General features: G+C 42.2%; 1 protein-coding gene across 1 annotated transcript in view; it reads left to right on the plus strand.

The window, feature by feature from the left end:
- RUNX1T1 (RUNX1 partner transcriptional co-repressor 1) overlaps window positions 1-24,538 on the plus strand; it is a 117,122-nt gene that overhangs the window by 91,758 nt on the left and 826 nt on the right. The window contains exons 9-10 of the mRNA XM_065398058.1: window positions 3,094-3,162; window positions 11,809-11,999. Coding sequence (XP_065254130.1) covers window positions 3,094-3,162; window positions 11,809-11,999 — 260 coding nt within the window. The remainder of the gene's footprint in view (window positions 1-3,093; window positions 3,163-11,808; window positions 12,000-24,538) is intronic.

The raw sequence follows: 24,538 nt of genomic DNA on the forward strand, positions 1-24,538 counted from the left end.
AGCTCTCTTGAGACTTCATCCTATGTCCCCCTTTTTTACTGTCCTTCAGTCACCTCCTGTACTTTAGTTCCATGCAGACGTGTGTCTTGCTGTTCATGGAACTATCAGGGCTGATTTCACCATATCTACATTCATTATTTTTTTCTATTTGGAAATGTGTTTCTTATTAGAATCATAAGTGCTCCTTTTTTCTTTTCTTTCTTGTGCCCTGTTCCAAGCTGTGGAAGTCTCTCTCACAAGATCTTGATTTAATTCTTCCTTACAGCAAATTTCTTTCTTTATGTAAGTGACATGCAGTTTGAATATGAGCTTGATTGATCTTTGTATTTGGAAATTTTAACATTTAGCTGGCAACCTGGTCACTGATGTCATTGAATTCCATTTCCTGAAAGACTTGTGTACCTAAAAGCCTAATACCACATTCCTCTTTCATTTGTATTATTATTAGTAGTAATGGTGCAGTAGTGCTCAAAGGGCCTATTCAGACTTGTAGTCCCAGTAGGTTAGGTTCTCTGTGAATACATGGTACCTGACCCAAATAACTGACAAACCAATTTAATACAAAACACAAGTGAGTGTGACAAACAAATGAGGGGAAAGTGGACAGAAGAGAAGACTTGTTTTGTGGGTTTAGAATCCATTAGTTCTTCATTTGCTCCTCAAGATACCTTTGCTGTATCTGATAATATCCCACAACTTTTGTTCACTTCTGTTTGTACCATCAGCCAGAAACATGCTGACTTTGTACCAGTGATTTAGTATGTTCAAATTTAGTGAGTCTGAGATCTCTCTGCCACCTACTCCTCCTTCCCTGAATCAAATGGAACACTTCCAGTGAACTTATTTTCCATGGAGAAGGCAGGGTATAAGCAATAAGAAAGTTCTTGGTCACTGTAGACGCACAAGATGGAGATCTTCACAGAACATTTAAGTGTATGATAATCAATAGGCTGATCCTGCAAATGAGTAACTTGGTGGAGTCTCACTCCCCTGAGTATAGTAAATGTATATGCATTCTTAGAATCAGGTCTGAAATTTTTTAATTACAGTATCATGGTGATTGGAGCTGGTTGAAAAGATGCAAAAATTTTCACTAAAATTTCATCTTTTTTGTCAAAATCTCAAAATGTTCCATCCAGCTGTAATTGGTGATATTTTGTTCACACACCTTCCTTAGTGATGAACAGAACTGTAAAGAGAACTCTCTACTATCTGCTGAACATGAAACTATTAAATCTGCCATAGTCTATAGATATGTTCTCTTTCCCTGTTGTACATCACTTATGGGATGGTAAGCAGTCTGCAACACCTTCACCTGGATGCTTAAAATCAGACTTATAACTGGTAAGAATGTTGGCATGAGTTGAACAATACAGTAGTAACACCAGCAATGTTAAATATAGTCTGTTTTCTTAATGCAGTTTTTAAAAAAAGGTCTAATAGACAACCATCACGTAAATAGTACTATATGTACTTGTGTGCAAGTTAAAAACAAAACAACCCGTCTAGACCAGTGGTTCTCAAAGCCAGTCCGCTGCTTGTTCAGGGAAAGCCCCTGGCAGGCTGGGCCGGTTTGTTTACCTGCCGTGTCCGCAGGTTCGGCCGATCGCAGCTCCCACTGGCCGCGGTTCACCGCTCCAGGCCAATGGGGGCTGCGGGAAGGGTGGCCAGCACATCCCTCGGCCCGTGCCGCTTCCCGCAGCCCCCATTGGCCTGGAGTGGCTAACCGTGGCCAATGGGAGTCGCAATCGGCCAAACCTGCGGACGCGGCAGGTAAACAAACCGGCCTGGCCTGGCAGGGGCTTTCCCTGAACAAGCGGCGGACCGGCTTTGAGAACCACTGCTCTAGACACTAATGGCTCAACATACTAGTCGATAAATGCCTGTCTGCAAAAGACTGCTTTTGAACCATATAAAGTATTATCTACTAATAACTGTAAACCATATTGGTATGTGTAGGAAAACTCTGTCTCAGAAGAACTATGCATGTGAAAAACATACTGGTTTTCAAAATCAAATATCAGATTTATTTATTTTTTTACTTTTACCAGTACCTTTTAAAAATGCTTATACTTTGTTATAGACTAGTTGTTTGCTAAACTTAATTACTTTAAATCCAAGTATTATTGCCTTTTTGGTCATGCAGGCAACAGAAAGCATCTTAAAGTTCTTTTTCTTTTCTTATTATTTTTAAACACTCCTTTATTACTTTGAAAAATAGTTTAAAGGAAGGTTTTGAGGTTGTTTTGAAAGTTTGTTTAAAAAGAGAGCATTCTCCTTTGCTTTGTATGTTAAATTTTAGGCCAGAGTGAATTGTTGCAGCCAAGTTTATGTAGGGCCTGATCCAAAGCCCTTTGAAGTATATGGAAAAAGCTCCTGTTGATTTCAGTGGACCTAGAATCAAGCCCACAGGCCAAACTATTTAAGACAAGAGCCTATAAAATGTGACCAGACTTTCAATAGGAGAATTGAAAATCAGGCCACTTTTTTAGGGGTATGGATTTAGAAACCTGATTTTCAGCTCCTATTTTTGAAAATTTTGCAGATAGATCCTATAGTGTTTGTTGAGATTTAGAGAAGTGTAGGTTTGGGCATCCAGAAATGCTCCTTTCTTTATCTGAGGAAGGCTTATTTGATCATCAGTATCACATCTTGGCTTTTCTTCCTCTCAGCAGTAACCATTCTCTTTTTCATAGAAGTGCCAAATGCAAACTATTGCATTATTCTTTTCATAAATATGATTACAAAGGAAGAAAAATGTCTATCCCTCAGTAGGGTTTGCAAAACCAGCCTTAAGAGGCTGGAAACTGTTATACATATCTGGCTTTAAACATTGTAAAATAAAAATAAAGTGAAATAGTAACAGCTCGGCTTGAGAGGAGACATTAGAGTCCCAAACATTTAACTCGTCTAGGTGACATTTATGGGCTATGGCCATAGTGTTCTCTTTATTTTATATAAAGGTGATATTCACATGCTTTTGTCTGACTAATAAGCAAAGGGAAAGGGCATTTCTCTAAGCCTTGTTTAACGATTAAGCATTGCTTACAGTACTCTTTATTTTTCCCCACCCTATCCCGCTCCTTCTTGTAGAATCACATCGGGAATTCCTTCATAGGCCTGCTTCTGGATATGTGCCAGAGGAGATCTGGAAGAAAGCTGGTAAGAATTGTTTAAAAACATGAGCTTAGTGTTCTGGCAGCTGTGTGCAGTTGTTAATGCACTGATGTGAGGAATGAAAAGAAAGGGCTTACTAGTAACAAAAAGAAATTTTATTTAATAATCTTAAACTGGAACTGATCAGAACATGAAATAATCTTTATTAGAAAAACATCTGCCACTACAGTTTAGGGGCTGTCAATATTTCCATTAAATAACCCAATTTTCAGGGGTTATAATGGCTTCAGGCTGAAAGTTGATATACAAAAGTTTCCGTCTGTGAGCAATTTAAAAAAAATAAAGTTTGACAATTTTTTAAGTTTGAAGATTTCCACACCATTAACCTCCAAGGGAAAAGAAAACATAAATATGTACTTTTTAAAAAAAAAAAAGGAAAAATACAGAGTTGGGATTGTAATGTGAAAAAATGTGTAATATTTCATGGCTGTTAATCAACAGTCAGATTTAAAACACAGCTCTTAAACACAGTAATTTCAAAGATGGATACAATGTTGCATCTGCACAACTGCGCTCATATTTGTTGCACCAGCATTTGCACACACTAAGTCCCTAATGTTGTGATCTGTTCTGCATTGGCAGAACAGTACAGAACTCCTTGAACTCCATGAAGTTTGGCATGAGCACAGGGGTTCACTGGAAGGGATCATATTGCTGTCGTGGGATGAAATCTTGGCTTCATTGAAGTCAACAGAAATTTTGCCATTGACTTCAAAGAAGCTAGGCTTTCATCCTCAGGGCGTGAGCTCAGCTACCAGTTTGTGTGCACTCAGGCCTGATTTTTGCATGTGCAACTGTCTGTTTGATTGTTCAAATGCTAGGGTGCAGAGGCACATTTATGTCCCATTGCTACTGCCTTTGATAAGGTGACCCATAATTTTAATGATTAAATGGCAGATACAGCAGTTTCAGGATTTTCTACTTTGTCCTATAACTGCTTTTCATTAGAGTTTTTATTTATTTATTTATTTATTTATTTATTTATTTATTATGGAACAAAAATACACAATGTTATGAAGGCATATTGATGCAATAGACATAGTCATGTCATTTAATGTACTGTGGATTAATCGTTTGGAATACACATTTGTTGATATGTGTTCAAAGCATATTTTATTTAGCTATCACAGTTTATGCTATAACTAACGCAACTCATTCAATATACAATTTTGTCCGATGTCCAAAGGAAACTTAGCCCTAAAATGTGATGCTGTGGCATGTCAGTGGCACGTTTGTTTGCCTTTTTCCTTTATTTATGGTAGTATTTTAATTTAAAAATAAGAAACTGATCAAATATGATGGAGTCCAAAAAAACATAATTTACAGCAAAGTTGCATAGAGAAATTTCTGAAATTGAAACTTTATTCTTCATAGGGTCTCTAGGTTTTGCTGCTTGGCAAATTCTGTAAACTTGACATATCAAATTATTTGCAATTCCTAGACACAGGAAAGTGAAAGAATGGTGCTTCACTCTTTACTAGAGATGGCAGCAAAATTTGGGGCTGTCATCAAATTTCAAATGTTCTCAAGTTCTGGGCCCAGATCATCAGCTGGTGTGAAAGGAGCTGTGTCAGTTAACACCTTATGAACATTTGTCCTATTGGGTTGTTTTGGATCTGGGATTTTGATTCAGACCTGGTTCTAGTCCCAACTCTGTTTTCATGCTTATATGGGTTTAAATCGGATCTTTAATGTTAACTGAACATAGTTTTTGATTGAGAGAATCGTAAATAAGATCTCTATAACCACTGACCAGCTATGCAAGAAGAAGGACCGGAGACCCTGGACGTGGTTAGTCTTCAGTTTTATTCCTAAATGTCTGAGTGTACCCGGCAGATAAAATTGTACAGTGCCGGTAATTCCATAATCATTTACATATACCTGAGGGGCTGCTAGCAGTCCTTTCCCTTGCCTATCCTGCTTCCCAGGCAAGCTGCTGTTGTGACCGTGCCACCACCACCTCGTCAAATGAGGGTTAAGAGGACTATAAAGAAGAGGTGACTGATTCCCTGCCAGTCATAGGAGTCCCGAACTTCCCCTATTTCTGCTCCTTTAAAGAATACCTCCTTTAAATCCTTTCCCAGTCCATTTTATCTGATCATTGTATCCATTTCCTATGGAGTACCTGCTCTGGACATCTGCCCCAAGCTTACAGAATGAGTTGCGACACCACAGTTTAACCTCCATTTTGTGGTTGTTTTGCCCCCACTAAGCTCCCAGCCCACTTTGGGGGTGGCGAAAAACCCCACCTTGCCTTGGCCAATCTGGCGATGAGGGACAAATTCCCTCCCAGCTGCCCGAGAAAGGAGCAACTAGCATAATTCTCACAGCAGATCATGATGAAACCTGTTAATTTAGCTACTTTTGTGGGTGGGAGGGCAGCAGGAGAACCGCCAGCTTTTTTGCCACCCTAGGCGGCGGAAGTTCTTGCCCCTGAAATGCCGCCCCCGACAGAGGCGGCGGAAGGTCCCGCCCTCGAAATACCGCCAACGACTGGGGCGGCTGAAGATCTGGCCGCCGCGGTCACCGCCCCCCAAATGTTAGCGCCCTAGGCGACCGCCTAGGTCGCCTAATGGGTTGCGCCGGTCCTGGAGGGCAGGTGCAGCTCAGCCTAGTCCAGGTGAAAAAGAGGCTTTTAGTCCACAGGCATGGGCACCTGGGGGCAATGGATCAGTGTCCTTAAGCTCACTTGGTGTGAATCTGCCCCCATGTAGCAGTTAACTCTTTGGCTCTCTAGCCCTTGAGTGGGCAACAAGCTTCTCTGACAAGCCAGATAAAAGGGCCCCATCGCTTAATGTGCGGTGAGGTCATTGTGCTGCTTTTCTGCTAGTCACATATGTGTCTGCTATGCTTATCTAGTAATATAAGGTCACAAAACCTGCAGCTTTTTTTGAAAGTAAATTTTAGGCTTACATTTTCAAAAGTGCCTACTAATGTTGGGTGCATCCATTTCTGAGTGACCAACTTGAGACACCGAAGGCCTGATTAAAGAGGTGTTGAGCACACACAACTCCAACTGAAGTCAAAAGATTTAGGGATTAAGCCAGAGGTGGGCAAACTACGGCCCACGGGCCACATCCGGCCCACGGGACCATCCTGCCGGGCTCCTGAGCTCCCGGCCGGGGAGGCTCGCCCTGGGCCCCTCCCCCACTGTCCCCCCCTCTCCCGCAGAGCCACGCCGCCGTGCGGGCAGCGCTCTGAGCGGTGGAGCTGCGCGCTCCTGCCGAGCAGAGCGGTAGCGTGTCTGGCTTCAGCTGGTGCGGCAGCCAGACATGCTGCTCTGCATGCTCTGCTCGGCACGGTAAGTGGGCCGGGGCCAGGGCCAGGGCCAGGGCCAGGGGGTTGTATAAGGGGCGGGGGACCCCAGGGGGCGGTCAGGGAGCAGGGGGCAGTTGGATGGGGTGGAGGTTCTGGGGGGGGCAGTCAGGGGACGGGGAACAGGGTGGGTTGGATAGGCCTGGGATCCCAGGGGGACCTGTCAGCGGGCAGGGGTGTGGATGGGGCCAGGGCAGTCAGGGGACTGGGAGCAGGGGGCGTGGATAGGGGGTGAGGTCCCAGGGGGCGGGAAGTGGGAGGGGGCGGATAGGGGGCAGGGGCCAGGCTGTTTGGGGAGGCACAGCCTTCCCTACCCGGCCCTCCATCCAGTTTTGCATCCCCAATGTGGCACTCGGGCCAAAAAGTTTGCCCACCCCTGGATTAAGCACTTGAAAATCAGGCATAGCTGTCTCCAGTTGGGCACTGAAAAGCTGAAGCATCAAAACATTAGTGAGCAACTTCTACAAGTTTAAAGTCCAGGGCTTTATTCCAGCAAATCATTTATGTGAACATGTGTTTAGCTTGTGGACTTCACTAGGACTAGCTACATGCTTAAAGTTAAGCACATGCTTACATGATCGTTGGAACAAGGTTAGCACGCTCAGCATCTTGCAGGCTTGAGCCATAATAACCCAATTGAGCTCCCATAAAAGTCAGTTGAAAGACTGCCATTGATTTCAGTATGTAAGTCAGGCCCAAAAGACACTGTTTGTGTCAAGTAGAGCTTACTCCTGCAAGCAGTCCTATGGAATGCCTCTCTCTGGGGCTGCTCACGTGAGTAAGAGCAGCTCAGCGTGAGTGAATGTTGTAACTGAACCCATGAATCAACACTAAACAGGCACCCAAATGATTAGCAGTTGTGAGGAAATTAAGAGGTCTTATACATACATTTGTTAGACTCGTGCGTCCTTAGCCACATTTTTCATGCTTTCTGATATTTGAAACTAATCACCATTTCTCTCTCTGGAAGGGAAGTGGTGGCCTATGCCACTATTGCTCTTTTTCTGTGGGAAGTCAAGTATTGTCTGTCTAGGAAAGTAAAATCTCTTCTTATAGTGTCCATAACTGCCATCAAGCTACTGTCCAAGTAATATGGGTTTTATTTTGAATTGTGACAATCAAATTTGCCTCACTGTCCATAAAGCCTTACTACTGGGGGGATTCTGCATGACTACGTGCCCACAGAAAACGGCCCCCCTGCAGAATTCCAGTGCTTCCCTGCAGAAAACGGCAGGGAAGCAAAGGGAAACCGGGGGAGGGGCGGGGAAGACCATGGGCACAGTTTTTTTTGGGGGGGGGGACTGCCCCCTCCAAAGAGAGGTGAGGTCTGGGGGGAACACAGGGTTAGGTGCCATTGCCCCCCACCACCATTTCTGCAAGTGCAGAGCTGCCCAGCTGAAGGAGGCTTCCTCTCTGCTCTGCTGACTCTGAACGCTGCCTCCTGGGTCCTAGTGTCAGTCGGGCTCCCCTTCTGTGTGCTGGGAGCCTTCCTGTTTTCTGTGCCACAGTGAGTGTCCATGGTGGGGCTGAGTAAGGGTGGGTGGAGGAAATGACGGAAGGGGGGTGGGGGGAAGAGGTAGTGGGGAAGGAAGGGGGTGTGGAATAGGGCAGGGGAGGGGAATGTGGGAGTGAGGAGAGGGGAATGGAGAAGGATAAGGGAATTGGGGGGGTGGGGGGAGGGGAAGTGGGAGCCTGGCATGCAGCGTCCCCTCGGCAGCAGCTGGGGCTCCCCCATTAAGCAGGCCCTTCGAACCCTCACCCTGACAAGCCCTACCACCCTACACCTGGACCCCTCTGATGACCCCCACACCACCGATCCCCAACCAGCTGCACCTGGACCCCCAATCCATCAAGCCCCACTCCCCCAGCATATGCCCCCCCACACTAAGCCCCCCAAACCCTGAGCCCCAACCTTCTTCACCTGGATCCCCTGCAGAGTCCCATTGCCCCTGCACCCAGAACCCCCCAACGAGTCCCTGTGCATCCAGATCTCTGACTGAGCTTCCCGTGCCCAGATTGCCCCACACAGAAACCTCTCACCCCACACCTGGATCCCCCCACACTAAGTCCCTCCACACTTGTACCCTGCTGGGCTGAGCCTGCCCACCCACACCTGGTTCACCTGGTGCAGAGGGGCAGGGCACCAGGGTGTTTCTGGGGCAGGCCCAGCCCTTTCACTGTGTCAGGGTCAGGTGCAGCCTCACTGCCAAGTCCCTGTACAGGAGGAGGTGGGGGCTTCAGGGTGATCTCCCACCTCAATGCAGTCAGTGGCTTGTGCTCCCCACTATCATGCGGGAGCCACATTTATTTATTGACAAATAAAATTTGCAGAATTTTAAAATATTGTGTTCATAATTTTTAATTTTTTGGCGCAGAACTTCCTCAGGAGTAATAAAGCACTTCCAACTATTATGGGTTATCTATAATAATAGAATGTGCAGAAAATAAGTGTTTATGTGGAAGAATAGTTTCCTTTAGAGGTAGGGTCATATATTTGTACCGCACTGAAACACTGTTATTGCTTTGTGATTGAAAAAAACAAATAAGCTTTTATCTCTTTTTGGCTTTGTTTGTGGTTATATTAATACAATCAGATATCACACCTGATATATCAACTCTCCATTTATATAATCAAATATAACTGAAAACCCAAAACACCATTTATAGTTCATCCAAAACCAGAGATATTTTCATTCTGCCCCAGCTTGTGGTCTCTAGAATGTTTTAAAACACTTTGACAACACCATTTGAGCCTTTGAGTAAGTTTTTACAATACAGAATTAGATTATAAACTATAGTAACTGAACCTATTTCCTCCCACCTTATGTACAGTAATCAAAATAAAAACAGTTTATCGGAATAAATGTGTATAAAGCATTGAACTACGAAATCTCTGTTAAATCTTGTAAAAACAGTTTAAGCTGGGATTTCTAACCACTGCAAACCTCTCAATATTAGATTAAGATTTGACGAGATTATATAGTGCAGTGAAAGTGTCTCATGCACATTTTAAAAAATATTTCCATTCATAGCAAATGCCATAAAGACTACAGATTTTTCTCTCAAAAAATCAGCTTTGTTAATAACTGTAGTTCATACAATGTAAAAGGTCTGTATTTAAGTTGCCTCAATTTTATAAAAATGGTAATAAAACTGCATCTGTACGTTTGCTGCTGTATATTTCTTTTCAAGCGATCAGAGAATGTTTGCAGTTGGTAATAAATATTCAAGCACCTTGCAAATGTCCTACCAATTCCCTTTGCTGATCTGTGTGTGCCTGTGGGACTAGAATAGGAATGCATAATTTAAATATAAATTGCCTGATTTGCATATACAATTAGTCAAGCTGCAGTTTTGATCGTAAGCAAAAATTATTGTCCTGTATTGCCACTTAGATAGAATTTTAATTCACCTTGAATATTCAAAGTAAATTAGGCCCTGGCTGTATAGTTGAAGGGTATGATTTTCCCCTTTCCCGATGCCCTCCCCACAAACAACATTTATGGTATGGTAATATAAAGGCATATTTTTAGCCTCATAAAATAAAGGCATAAGTTTTATCTCTAATTTTATTTCTTTCCTCTCCAAAACTTCAGTTTAAACATATCTCTTTGGAGTAGAGACTGTTTATTCATACATGTATGTACAGAGCCTACTTCAATAGGCACTAGCGTAACAGAAATAGTTATCATTTTGAACAGGTTCAAATAAAGTCAATATGTGTCATTTGGATTGTGCATTCGTACTTTAAAATTAGGATTATTCATGATAATACAATAATTTGAAAAATTTGCTTCTTTAAATGATGCTACTATAACAAAGCAAATGACATCAAGTGTTGGGATTACCAACTGCAAATGTAAAGCTCTAAACTGGGGAAAATTGTGGATTTCCCACACTTGTATATACACACATGTATGTGAAATACTGAACAAAACCCAAAGTAACCGTAGCACATTTGTAACTCTTACATTTTTAATCTACAGTCAAACATTTTTATTAGGAATCTATGTTTTTAATTAGACAGAACATTTAATTAAGGTGCTTTTTAAGTGGGTGAAACAATTAAGTGCAAACACTTGAGTGAAACATGTCATAATTAGTTTTAATAGAGTGTTAATTGGTACTAGGTTTGCCAAGTTAATAATTACTGCTTATTAAATTTTCAATTAATCATTGTCATTTTGCTTTGAATAAAGATGAAAATTAGATAAACTAATTCAGGGGGAGGATAGTTTCCTTGTTAATTAGAGCAGTTAATTTTTTAAAAAAGAAATTACTTGTTTTACTTGTCAGTTGAAAGCTTGTACATTAGTAAAATCTTTGCATTCTTCTTGCATCAAAAACTGAATAACCAATTCATGACAACTCATGTTTTACAGGGTAGCCTAGTAGAATGTATTACACTAATTCATACTGGATAATTTCATTGCAATGATTTATATCTGTCTAAGACAACACTAAGGCTCTGATTTTAACAAATCAGTTATGCACATGTCTGTGTGTGTGCCTACTTCCCGTTGACTTCAATGTGCTGAAGTGACTTGCTGAATCAGGGCCTAATTCTTCAAAATATAAATGTTGGTTTGGAACAGAGATCAATTGGTAAGAACTAAAACAAAAAAGCAATGTGTTTAGACACAAAACTGGAAACATTGAAACTTACCTTTTGCATTAGAAAACTACATATTCAGGAAATGACTTTAGAAGCACTAAAGTTAGATTATCTGTTTATCAATGACTTTGTTTTAAGAGGTGTATTAACTCTGAGCACCTTTTCATTATACTCTACATTGGGTTTTTATATACCAGAGAACCCATCAATGCCTTTAAGGGTGTGTATACCAGTGTCCTGCCCTGGTTTACAGAAGATTAAAACCAGAATGTTACTTATTATTATTTATTTATTATTTGTATTATTCTAGTGCCTAGAGCTAAAAATGTTCACAGTGTCATTTCTCAGTTAGTTACTTTCATAGAATTCTTTCATAAATCTAGTCCTCTGCAGAACAAATTTGTCAAGCAAAATATTCAAAAAGATACAAAGGGATAAATTGAAGATCAGAAACAGCTACACTTTTATACTGCCCAGCATTTACTATCTGAGCACTTTATGTACTCCTCAGATGATGGGGAAGTAGAAGGAGGGAATAGCTCAGTGGTCATAGGGACTCAATTTCATCCTTATCCTACTTCAGGAAGTGATGAGGCATACTATTAGCCGGGTATATGCTTCCTTTGTGCATTGTTCCCTCTAATCAAACAGTCCTGTACCACACCTATTGTGCTGATGAAGACTTCTTGCCTTGTTTGTAGAGGAAGCAGTCAATGAAGTAAAACGTCAGGCGATGACAGAGTTGCAAAAGGCAGTGTCAGAGGCAGAACGGAAAGCCCACGACATGATCACTACAGAGAGAGCTAAAATGGAGCGCACTGTTGCAGAAGCCAAGCGACAGGCTGCAGAGGATGCATTAGCTGTTATCAATCAACAGGAAGATTCAAGTGAGGTAAGGAGTTCAGTAGGAGGGGAGTCATCTCAAAGTTTACTCAGAAGTATACCAAAGCGGAGCCTTGTTGTCAGAGGCTGAATCCACCCAGCCTCCTGCAATAAAGAATTAATACTCAATTTTTTTTCCATTTTTTGTTTGCTTGTTTATCTTTGTCTAAGACCATAAGAACGACCATACTGGGTCAGACCAAAGGTCCATCTAGCCCAGTATCCTGTCTTCCGACAGTGGCCAGCAATTGGTTCAGAAGAAAAGTCTGAAATGGCTTTAAATTGATTGGGAGCAGGGGAATGAGGCAATAAGAATAATGCAGTGATGGGAATATAGTCTGTATATTTTCCATTTACTTTAGGTGTAAAATTAAAATACTTAAAAATAACACAATCTACTTAAAATTGGTGGTTGAAACAGGGCTGGCTCCAGGGTTTTGGCCGCCCCAAGCAGCCAAACAAAAACAAAAACAAAAACAAAAAAAAGCCGCATCGCGGTCTGCGGTGGCAATTTGGCGGGAGGTCCTTCGCGCCGAGCCGGAGTGAGGGACCGTCCGCCAAATTGCCGCCGAATAGCTGGACGTGCCGCCCCTCTCCGGAGTGGCCGCCCCAAGCACCTGCTTGACAAGCTGGTGCCTGGAGCCGGCCCTGGGTTGAAATAACATTCAATGAACAATGATAAATAATGAAATTCTAATGTCCCCAAAATAAGTGACATTTATTTAGGCTTATAGCAAGGTAGCTAAAATTTTGTTTACTTTTTTTTTTTTGCAAAGGGAGGGAGTTTGTGTAGACATGATCAGCACAAAACTAGATTCCTGGAAGAAAAAAATGTGTGTGTGGAGTTGCAAGAATGTTTCCTTAATTAGAATTTATTATTTCAGCTACAGAGATTATGTGTGAGCTGAAGGGCGGGACAAACAGCATCTGGCAAGAGAAAAATAGAATGAAAGAGCGACAAAGAGTAAAATAGGAATGAGCATGGTAAACCTCAATTCAGACTTGAACATGATAGTGGAAGCTTTGAATTCTTGTGGTATGGGACATATGGCAGCATATATAGCAGGAAGTCAGGAGTGAAAGAACAACAGACTTATTGCCAGTGCTGAAGTGTTTTGGATACAATGAAATCTTATGTCATTTAGAGAAGAAAGAAACATTAACATCCGTGTGGAAAGGAAACTCATGATTAAAAATGCCCTTATAAACTGTTGCTAAATTTATGATAGCCACTTTAACAGCTATTTCAAAATAAAATATGGTAACCAGAGAACATTGCTCTCATAAACTATTGCTCTGATTGGGAGGTGTTAAAAAAATGTAGAAAAGCATGTTTTTATGCAAATTCCATATCAGAGGGAATTGGCAAACTAATAGGTGTGTTGTATCGCATTATATATTTATGTACATTATTGCAAAAGCATTTTAATTACTGCATTTGCTAGTAATGTAGAAGAATGACTTAGGTTGAAGAGATTCAGATTAGGAAGTTGCACCATGCTGAAAGAACTGGCAAAAATCACAAGCTGATAAATCAGTGGCATGCTGCAATACATAGCCATAATTTGAGAGAGCATAAGAATTTAATTCATACCAGACTTCTCTGGAGATGAAAGACCATTGTGGGAACATTGGATGCCCAGAGTTTTTCCATAATGCGTAACAGATGAATAACAAGAAGACAAAAGGAATTAATTTTCAGCATCTGAAAGTTTCTCAGGAAAAGAGAGACTAAGGGAAGTGTAGGCACCCTTTAAGTACCAACTATTCCATTGCAGAATTAAATGAGACATAAATTCAAATTATTGGCATTTTGTAGCTAAGATATTCAAGGGCATTTCCCCCCTCATATATTCGCATAAAGGGTATTTGTCTGACATATTGTCTGACAGCTATGATCATTAAACTGCTATCATTTTCATGTGTAAATACAAATGATTCCTATTATGAAAGCTGAAATTCCAAAGGTAAATGCCTCAGAGGAAATTGTAAAGTTAATCTGTTTAGTGAGTAAATATACAGTAGCCGGGATCAATGCAACACCTGTTATCTACCAATACACACAGACCATTCTCCCCCAAATAAGAGTGCACCCAAAGGAATGCACACTGGGCATTTTTATGCAAGTTCTCCTGGATTCCTGAATGGTAGCACTTCTGGCAGTGGCAACATAGGAACAACCATCTCTATCTAACACTATAGTTTCATTTCCAGAGGTATTGTTTACTGGTATGTTAATTGCCTAGAAATACAAATTAAAAAGTTTTCCTTTAGCCTGGTTCCAAAGGAATGTGGATAAAAAGTATATCCATTCTACCCCGGAGCCTGTGAATAAACATTATTTGCAGGCCTCTAAATTCATCTCATCTCCAGTCAACTGGCAAGCATCCTGGCAAGATCAGACCAGACTTTAAAAATCTATTTGAAAAACAAATCTAGTGGCCTGGTCCTGCAGTCTTCACTCAGGCAATGCATTGTAAGTTACGGTCCCTTTTTGGAGACAGGGTGGCTAAGTGAATGAAATTTGTGTGTGCCAGATTAGAGATCTGAGGCCAAATCCTAACCCTACTGCAATGGTGTATGGGAACCATACCTATCTTATAGTTTATGTAGTCTAGCACTGTCCATTATAAGCCTCTATTTTCAGTTGCTTGTAATTTTACCAAACTCTAGCCACTTGGGGTAACATTTACTCTTTGTTGGAATGATTTTTTTTAAGGTTCTGTAAAAATGGTTCAGCCATTTCCAAGAATGAGGTTAGTGGAAAATAGGTAGTTTTGCCCATGTTGATGCATGTTTATAACTTTTTCCTTTTTGGAAAAGATTTAGGCCCTTTAGGGTTCAAAGGAAAAACTTGAAATTTGTTATGGGGTCAGAGACGAATCTTTTGATCTCTCTGTGAGAATCCATCCTGTTTTGTACCAGATGTAAAGATATAAACCTCAGTACATTTCTATGTTCAATAGACCTTGTTAGAGACATGTTGCTAAAATCTCTAAAATTACATGTGTACTGTACATGCTTCAGCCAGACATAACTCCTTGTGTGCTAAGTGCACTGAGCATGCTCCTAGGCACAGATCTCTAGACAGCAGGTTGTTGTTGCTCCCACCCTTTAGGCATACAGGAAGGCAAGGTGAACACCATGAAGGGACTAAATTTTAATCACAGCTCTTTCCACTAACTGGTGGTGAACTGGTGTTAATTCTGTGTACTTCGCAGCCCTTATAATTAGAGCCCTGTGTGGATACAAAATTTGCATCCACATCTGATCCGCAATCCACAAAAATGATCCGTGGATATCCGCAACCCGCAGATGTTGATATCCACGGATATAAAGCAGATATCCGTGGATTTTCAGGTCTCTACTAATAGCTCCACAGGTCACCGTGCACCAGTGATGCAAAGCTGTGCCAAGCCCCCAACCCTCAACTGCCCTCCACTTCTCCCCAGAGACCTCCTGCCCTACCGCCCACCCACTCTGTCCCAGCCGTACCTCCTTCCCCACTCCAGGAAAGGAGGCTACAATCCTGGGCCCTCATGTGCAGTGCCGCCCTCCCAGTCGCGGGCTTGGATACCTCTATGCAGCTGCAGCAGCTCTAATACACGCAGACCCGGCCGGGACAGACAACGGCGACAACTACTCTCCTCACAGCATCCGCCGCTGCCACATGCTAATTTAAATTACAACCACACCTCTTTCAAAATGGCACTTTGCTCACTGGGCAGGAGCACATGGTCGCACTCCCTTCTGGGAGTTGTAGTTTTCCTCCTCTGTCCAAGCAAGCTGGGGACTAAAGCTCCTAGAATACCCAGCGGGATATTGCCACTGCAGCGTGATTCAGAGAGATGAGCTGGAGCCTGAGGGCTGGGTGACATGTGGTGAGTGTGTGCTGCAGAGCCCCACACGGATACAAAATTCGTATCTGCATCTAAGCTGCGAGCTGCAAAAATGGTCCGTGGATATCTGCATCCGTGGATGTGGGTATAAAGCGGATATCCTTGGATTTGCGGGGCTCTATTTTTAATTGAGCAAGGCCTCCATGCCTCTAGTTCAGGACGCCAGCAGCTATAATTTCCCAGCATTGTACAGCTGGGCTAATTGAGAGTTGCAAAAGGTCACTTCTGGTAGAGCTAGGAATCAAACTCAGGGGCCAATTTCTGTTCTGTGCCCAGAAGTGCCACTCAAAAGGAGCAGCCCAGGAACGGAGCGGACAAAAGTGGCTTAAAGCCGTCTTTGCACCTTCCTGGTTCTAGGCTGCTCAAGGGGTGGTGAAGCCATCAGCCTACATTAGTCCAGTTTACAGTAGCCTTACTCAGCTGCTCATTGGCTTCACCAGTCTGGAATGCAGACTTCTCTGACCACTCCCCATTCTGCCCCTGGCATGACCCTATTTAGAAGATTGCAGGTGAGATCAGTGTAGGGCCACATTAATCAGCTGTACTCTGCCCATGACTGGGAAAAATTCTCCCAATGGCAGCTCCACTCCTTTGGCCCCTGTACACCACTGGAGTGGGGTTAGGATTTGACCTCAGATTTCTAAGCTGGCAGCCACACATTTTATCCACTCAGCCACCTTTTCTCCTTACAAGGCATTTATATATTGTCTGGCACAATGGAGCCCTGGCCTGGTTGAGGCCATGTGTTGCTACTGCAATATAAATGCTTAATGGTAAAATGTATGCACCTGACTGTGCTCTCTGTAACCACTTGCACACATGTCCTTCCTGAGCCAGGAATAGAGCATATGGGCTCGGGTTCCTGATTCCCTACATTCCTCCACTGTCGAATGCATAGTTGTACAAGTCACTGAACAAGGTCTGGGTCACATCCCTCTCTGGTGCCTGGTCTACACAGAGGATAACAACCTACTCCTGCTACTAAACTATGCCAGGTATACACTGTAGATACAATTGCCTCGGTTCCAATGCTGCTGCTGACCCAGTTGGGGGGGGGGGGGGGATGGAGTCAACATGATTTCACACAATGGAATTTGTTTTTTCAGTTGCTAAGAACGTTCAGGCTGTTAAGTAAAAATCCCCAAAGTTAGGATATGCCAGATTTAAGGTTGCTCATACAACCTGTGGTTCCTGAGAGCATATGCAATATGATACAGTCTTTCATTACACGATCATATACTATTTGATCTCCATGACCCCTGTCTCTTACTGGCATTTCCTAACATTTGAGTGTTTGATTTTACAACCTTTAACATTTGTATTAAGTCTTCGAGAAAACTACCCTGGCATAGCTTTTCTATATACAGTAGAACCTCAGAGTTACAGACACCTCGGGAATGGAGGTTATCCGTAACTCTGAAATGTTCATTAACTCTGAGCAAAGTGCAGTTCGGGCTCCAGTTCCAGCAGCTGATACTCCAAGCCAGGTTCCAGCAGCAGCTGAGCTCCCTCCTCAGTGCGGGCAGCTTCCTTGCAGGCAGCTTCTTTCCCTGCAACCGTGTCCCCATTCCGGCCCGGGGTGTGTGGGGAAAACAGACCCCAGTGCTGCTCCTGCTCTGCCAGCTGCCTTGGGCTGGCAGTCCCAGCAGCTTCACTTCTAGATATAAGTGGCTGCCCCATGCGTGGGGGACGAGGTTGAAATAGGGGGAGGGGGACAAGCAGCCCAGATGTGCCTAACTTTAAGAGTGTGGCACAGTACAATACAGTATTTGTTCTTAAATTTGTTCTTAATTTAATGGGGGGAGGGATAGCTCAATGGTTTGAGCATTGGCCTGCTAAACCCAGGGTTGTGAGTTCAATCCTTGAGGGGGCCACTTAGGGAACTGGGGTAAAAATCAGTCTGGGGATTGGTCCTGCTTTGAGCAGGGGGTTGGACTAGATGACCTCCTGAGGTCCCTTCCAACCCTGATATTCTATGATTCTTTTGTTGTTGTTGTTGTTGTTTTTGTCTCTGCTGCTGCCTGATTGGTTACTTCCAGTTTCACATGGTGTCCGGTTGACCGGTCAGTCCGTAACTCTGGTGTTCATATCTCTGAGGCCAATCAAACAAGAAAAATTACTGCTTTGCAAGAGAATAGAACCAAGTTGAACAATGAGCTGAGGAGAGTAAAGCAATGGGAGTTGCAGGCAGAGAGAGGAGATTCAGTAGTAAAAGTTAAGTTCCTCAACAATGAGGAAGAAGAAATAAGCAGCAAAGATACAATGTGGGGGAAGTAACCAGTCAGGACCACCCATCTCATTAAAGTGAGCTTATTGTCATGTACTCTCATTAATGCTGATCCAGTATGAATGATCTAGTAATGTGAAGCCAAACACTTAAGAAGTGGCCCACAATATTTTGAGAAATGTGAGACACACAGCATTATAGTATTTCATTTTTATTTCTCCACTGACCAGATTCCCTGTCAGATGGTACTTTTTGCTTTTGTTTGAATTGTTCTTATTTACTGAGTAATGCCATTACTTCAGTGCCTATATTGTATTTAAAATGGGAGCTCTCCATAAACCTTGAGATTGGCTTGCACTCATCGGTTTTTTTTTATGGGGAGAGTTCCAAGGAATTGTACAGATCCTGGGCTGGAAGTAAACCACAGCCTCTTAGGGATAGTGTGTTTAAAAGCAAAAAGACAGAAGCAGGCCTACCTGTCAGCATGACTATTTCAGAACCACAAATTATTTCTCTACTACTTCCTTACAATTACAGAAAAGGAAACTAGGCAAAGGATGATCCGTTCATCAGTAGCTGATTTGGCTAAGAACCAAAACATATGTGAGCAGCTACTGATGAATGACTTTAATGACTGCCGTGCTTGCTTTGGCTGTAACATACTGTTGTGCAAATCAGTTTTAATAGTAAGGGTGAACAGCTTAGCAAAGAGACATAGTAAATTTACTGGCCAGATTATTGAAAAAATTAAAACATCTGTCTCTGCTCCAGTATAAAATGCCACTGAAAAATCTAACACTCACGGTGTTCTTCACCACTCTCAAGGGGAAAAAACATGGATGTGATAGTTCACTCCAGTTGAAGCAGATGCTTTTTTTGTTCAGACATCTGCTTAGATAAAACAAATGTGTAACTGGTCCAACACTGCTTTTAAGGATTGTGTAGGGTTAAGGCTTGTTTACATTATCGAGTTGTATGGTGTGTCTGAATATTACACGTATACGACATGCTTGTGAACACAAAGGGGCCTGGTCTATGCTGACCGGTCAGTTGTGGTCAGGATTGTGTCATCTAACTTGACACTTCACACTCATGTTTGAACCATAAAAGGTAATGTACACAAGCCTGATTTCTATGCCTGTTGCACACTAAACACATTCACATGCTAATGTATTTTATTTGTGGTGGTCGCAGCTTGGATTTCTAAACAATAAAACATCAATGGTTTGGGTAAACCCTGAGTACTTAGCTATCACCTGTTACTTAATCCAGGACTTCTGCAGCTTGGAGACAATTTTGCATGTGGTGGTGTATTTTGGCACCTTTAAAATCCTTACCTATTGTGGCTATGTGATTTAGGAACACAAATCGCATAGACTTTCAATGGGACTTAGGTGGACTTTTCAAAAGTGCCTAGGTCCCATTCAAAATCAATGGGACTTGTATTGCTTAGTCACGCTGGCACTTTTGAAAATCATCCCCCATGACAATAAGTGCTGTATAAATACACCTAAATGTATTTGTATACATCCTTTATTTCCTGGGTGGACTGGCTCATGGCTTTTTTTAACAGCATTGTGCAATCAGTAACCCATGCATATTCTTTTTTTCTCTTTATTGATTAACTTTTAGTGCAGACAGTTAGGTTTCCCAGTACTCTCCAGTAGGTGCAATATTATTACTCCCTCCAGGCATTACCAGGAAATCTGGGCTCTTAACATAGCTAGGCTTAACACTACAGTATTACGTGCCTTTCGTAGGAGAGTGGAGAATGTCAGAAACTTTGTTAACGGTGACTCTGCACAGTATGGCACCATATTTTGATATTTCAAAGTAGATCACCTTTTAACATCTTAAGATACTTTTATTTTTTTGAGCTAGCTCCCTTCTGAGTCTCAACAGGAAATAGGAGAGCAAAGCAAATACTATAATAATGGAAATATTTCAAAAAGATGGCTAGTTATGGCAAGAGTGTAGGGCAAAATGGCTTGCCAAACGCAATGTGTCAGCAAACATTCAGCCTTAGTGCTAGAGATCTCCAAGATCTCCTTTGTTGACAAGGCCAAAAAAGACTCAGAGTTATTAGCTGCATGCACCTGTTGAAGTAATGCACTGCCAAGGATTTTGGAGGGTAGGAATCCACACAAATTTTAAACAGCGATGGAGCAATTGTTTTTCTATAAGACATGGGCTAATGGAACAGCAAAAGTAGGAAGTCTGATGGGTTCTGCAACCTTTGTGGGAGAGAAGGTTGACACATTTCTGCGTTGGAATAGCTCACCAAACTTCATGGAAAAGTAGAATTGCACAGGATGGACAACTGGGACTATAAACTAAGTAATGACTCTTTTTCCTGGTTGGATCTTCAATCGGCAGTTGCACGTTTTGAGTCATTGCAACATCAAACTAGTTCTTTTGCTCACCAGAGAGATTGCTGTCATCCAAACTTCAATCACAAAGGATTCTTTCTATGTAAGCACTACTAGAGCCATGCACTACAGAAATAAGAGGTGATGCACCAAGCCCCTGAAGACAATGAATGCCTGTGCAACTATGTATACACTGGGTGTAATACAACTTATGGAGATATACCCAAGCTAGCTTTAATATAGCTAGCTCAGGTACCGGTAGCACTGAAGCTGCTTTAGTGTGAGCTAGCCATGTGAGTAATTGCCCAGGGTTTCTACAGCCCGCGCTGAAGAGACTTCACTGTTCCAGTACTCAAGTTAATTATATTAAAGGTAGCATTAATTATATTAAAGGTAGCTCATGGATGTCTACACGAGCTGCAGTCACAACGTATAATATTGCTCATACCTTCTTTTTATGAAAGCTGTTTGAAGCTGATAAATCTTGAAAATAAAGTAGATCAGAACCAGGAAGAGGATAAGCTTTGGTCCAAGACTTTCTGAATGACAATTGATTTCACTTTGTGAGTTGAGGGAGATGTAGTGAATGTTATTCTGGAAGATGAAAATGGGACCTGTGTCTTAGATTCAAGGCCAGATCCTCATTCAGCCAAACCCCATTAAGTCAATCCATCCTTGGAGTCAGTGAAACTAAATTTGAGTTACATAGGCTAAAAATCAGGCCTTCTGTGTATAGCCTAACTAGTGCACAAGGAGTCTAAGGTCCCTATGATCCAGTCATTCCAGTATTAGGATACATCTGGAACTCAGTACAAAACAAGAACTGGTGTTGCAGTACATTAGGCCAGTACTTAAGGGGTTGTATAAAAGATGAAATCACATTAAAAATCCATAGCTGCATTGTTTGCTTTATTTAAATACAGAAACTTTGCTCAATTTCATATAGACACATTATGTTACCATATGGATTGTAGCATGACATAGTACTGGTTCCTTGATGTGTATTCCCAAATAACAATGGTGAGGTCTGTACTATGCTGTAAAAGAAGTCCTTGTGGGACCAGTGGATTGTATGCTACAAAATACAGCTAATATGGCAATGCAAGTATGCTCACAAACAGGCGGCTCCAGGCACCAGCGCACCAAGCGCGTGCCTGGGGCGGCAAGCTGCGTGGGGCGGCCTGCCGGTCGCCGTGAGGGCGGCAGTCAGGCTGCCTTCGGCGGTGTGCCTGTGGGAGGTCCGCCGGTCCCGCGGTTTTGGTGGCAATTCGGCGGCGGGTACGCCGAAGGTGCGGGACCGGCAGACCTCCTGCAGGCATGCTGCCGAATCCGCGTTACCAGCGGCCGCCAAAAGCCACCTGACTGCCATGCTTGGGGCGGCAAAATACATAGAGCCGCCCCTGCTCACGAATGCATACTTGTTACCAATTTACACAGAAAGACTGTTCTTTAGTACTTTTAAATACAATAATTTGGTAAATAAATGGGGGTGCAAGATTTTAAAATGAATTTTATGTGCATTTTTTCTCACAATTAGACTAAAGTTGTAAAGTCCTGTTGAATTATAACTGATACATGCAGTGGACAAAAGCACGTACCAGACAATGTAGGGACACATTAGGTAATCGCTTATAAAGCGTTGATTTAGAGCTGTAGAGCGACTAAGAGTTTTAATAAAATCTAGCACCCATATAGCGCTTTACATGTTCAAAGCATTGTAGAGACTTCAGATGATTTAATTAATAAAATAGCCAGTTCAACAAAATACTCGTAAGATGTAAGTGACTTTGTTTTCTATCACAAAAATGCATTTTGGGACAGCTAGTTGCATCATGACATTGTGGGTCTAGCTTGAGAGTTTGTAACATCCTACTATGCAGATTTATAAGAGACAAGCAGAGTGCTTAATTTGTAATGAAAGAGGTGATGGGACTCAAGCCATTTTTTTACGTTCATAACTGATGCAGCAAGCCCAGGAGTGCCAGAGCTATGAACTGCCAAGCCTAGAGGTGCTAGGGCTCAGCCTGGCACAAATTAAGCACTGGACAAGCACTTCTGCTCAGGTTAGAATCTAGCACATCAAGTTCAAAACAAGTCCAACGAGGGAGGCAAAAAAGAGGATTTTTAAAAACTTGGCTTTTATTTGTTGAATAGAAACTTGACTAGATAGAGGCTACATTTTCCAGCACCAAAATTTTTTACAATGAATATACCCAGTACTGCAATCAAACCTACACTAAGGGACTTAGTGCACCTGTAGAGAGCCCTGCTGATTTCAGTGGTACTGCATGTGGGCTAAAGGGTCTTCCCGTGAAGGTCTGCTTAGAGAATCAGGACCTTTTTTTGGATAGGGAATGAACAAGAATACTCAATTCTGCAATTCTAAAAATCAGTATAACTAAACAAGGCTGGTTATTGCTAGTTCAGAAGTAACTCTGTGCAAGCACGTTCCAGATAGAATTGTACGCCGCTTATTGCTGTGCACACAATTACAAAAATCATTTGTATTGAAGTTACTTTTCACTGTGGTGACAAAAAAGTGTGCTTGTTTAAAAAAAAAAAAAGTTAAAATGCATTTAAAAATATAGTGACGGTATCCAGTCTGAATGGCAGTAATGTGGTGATACCACTCCAGAACTGGACTGAGTCTAAGCAGAATTAACCTGAGATCATGAACACTGAATCAAAACCAGGTGATGCCAGACACGGAGTCTGAATTTCCAACAGTTTAACTACCAAAAACATCTGTTTCTGTGTGTTTGTAATTCCACCTTTTTTAAAAAGTGTTTTAAAAGATGTGAACAATTTTACAAATTAAAAAAAAAAGTCCCCAGCACATGTATTTGTAATTACCTCGTTTAGTCTGTGTGTTTAATCAGTTTGAATTGAGAATGCCATGTACATCTGATTTCAATCTGAAGGAGCCAGTGAGTATTGGACAGTTACTCTTCTTGCATCTGCCAGAATATTCCTGCGCCAAAAAAAGGATAGAACTAACACCAGGTTATTTTCTAAAGAAGCCACTTGACTCCAATTAAATGTTTAACTTCCTTAAAATATTGTTTTGGATTTAAGTCTTTGTTCTGTTCTGTAATTGGGATTTTTTTTATGTAGTTTAGGAATATCACTTGTAGGTTGGATGTGCTCCAGCATCCAGCTGGCATTGCAAGGGACTGTAGGGAAGTGAACGGCATAGTCTGTGGTTGCTACTCTGAGTAGGGCTCAGAGTGGGGAGTTCATGGATGTGGTTCTGTCTGGTTTTATTCCTGATAAAGATATCTTTTTCAATGGCATTTGAAAAGTGAGGGAATTTTTAAAATGTATAGTCTTGCTTTCTTGATGTACAATTAGAGGCTAGGAAACTCTGTGTCTATCAGGCTGCTGTGATGTTCTGTATAGTGGGCCAAATTGTGAAGTCCTTCCCAGGCAAAAATTCTGTTGACTCAATTGATGGGAACTGAGTAAGGATTTTGTCCTTTGGCCTATTGTGGGCTACTGTGTGATAGCCTCTTAGGCTCTGTGCAAAGATTTAGGCATGCCCTTAATGTGGGGCAGTGAGTGGGCCAATTTGAGTCCAGTGGGACTACTCACTTGCTCAAAGTTAAGCATGTGCTGAAGGGTACATCTACACTGCACACACCTTACACCAGCACGTAGATTACATACATTGCACACACCCCAAGCACTAGTATAGATAGCAGCATAGATGGTGAGGCACTGCTTAGACAAATAGCATAGAGACACACCAGAACCCTGGGCGTATGTACAGGGCTCTACTTACCCAAGCAGTGCCTCCCTTGTCGACACTGCTGTTTTTGGCAGTGTATTGTTCCATAGCCTCCCTGCTGCTGGGGTCTTTCCCCTCCACAGAGAAAGACTCTGGCAGTGGGGAAAGGCTCTGGCATTGGGGGAGGCAGCAGAGAAAGGCTCTGGTAGCTCCCCATTGCCTCCCCCCTGGCAGAGCCTTTCATGGCTGCATATTGCTACACATAGCAGTGTGGATGCAGCCAGCTTTTCACTGTGGTGTGAAGCTACACATAACCTACCCACTGCT

The sequence above is a fragment of the Emys orbicularis genome, chromosome 2 (assembly GCF_028017835.1).
Source record: "Emys orbicularis isolate rEmyOrb1 chromosome 2, rEmyOrb1.hap1, whole genome shotgun sequence".
In the NCBI taxonomy this organism is placed as follows: Eukaryota; Metazoa; Chordata; order Testudines; family Emydidae; genus Emys; species Emys orbicularis.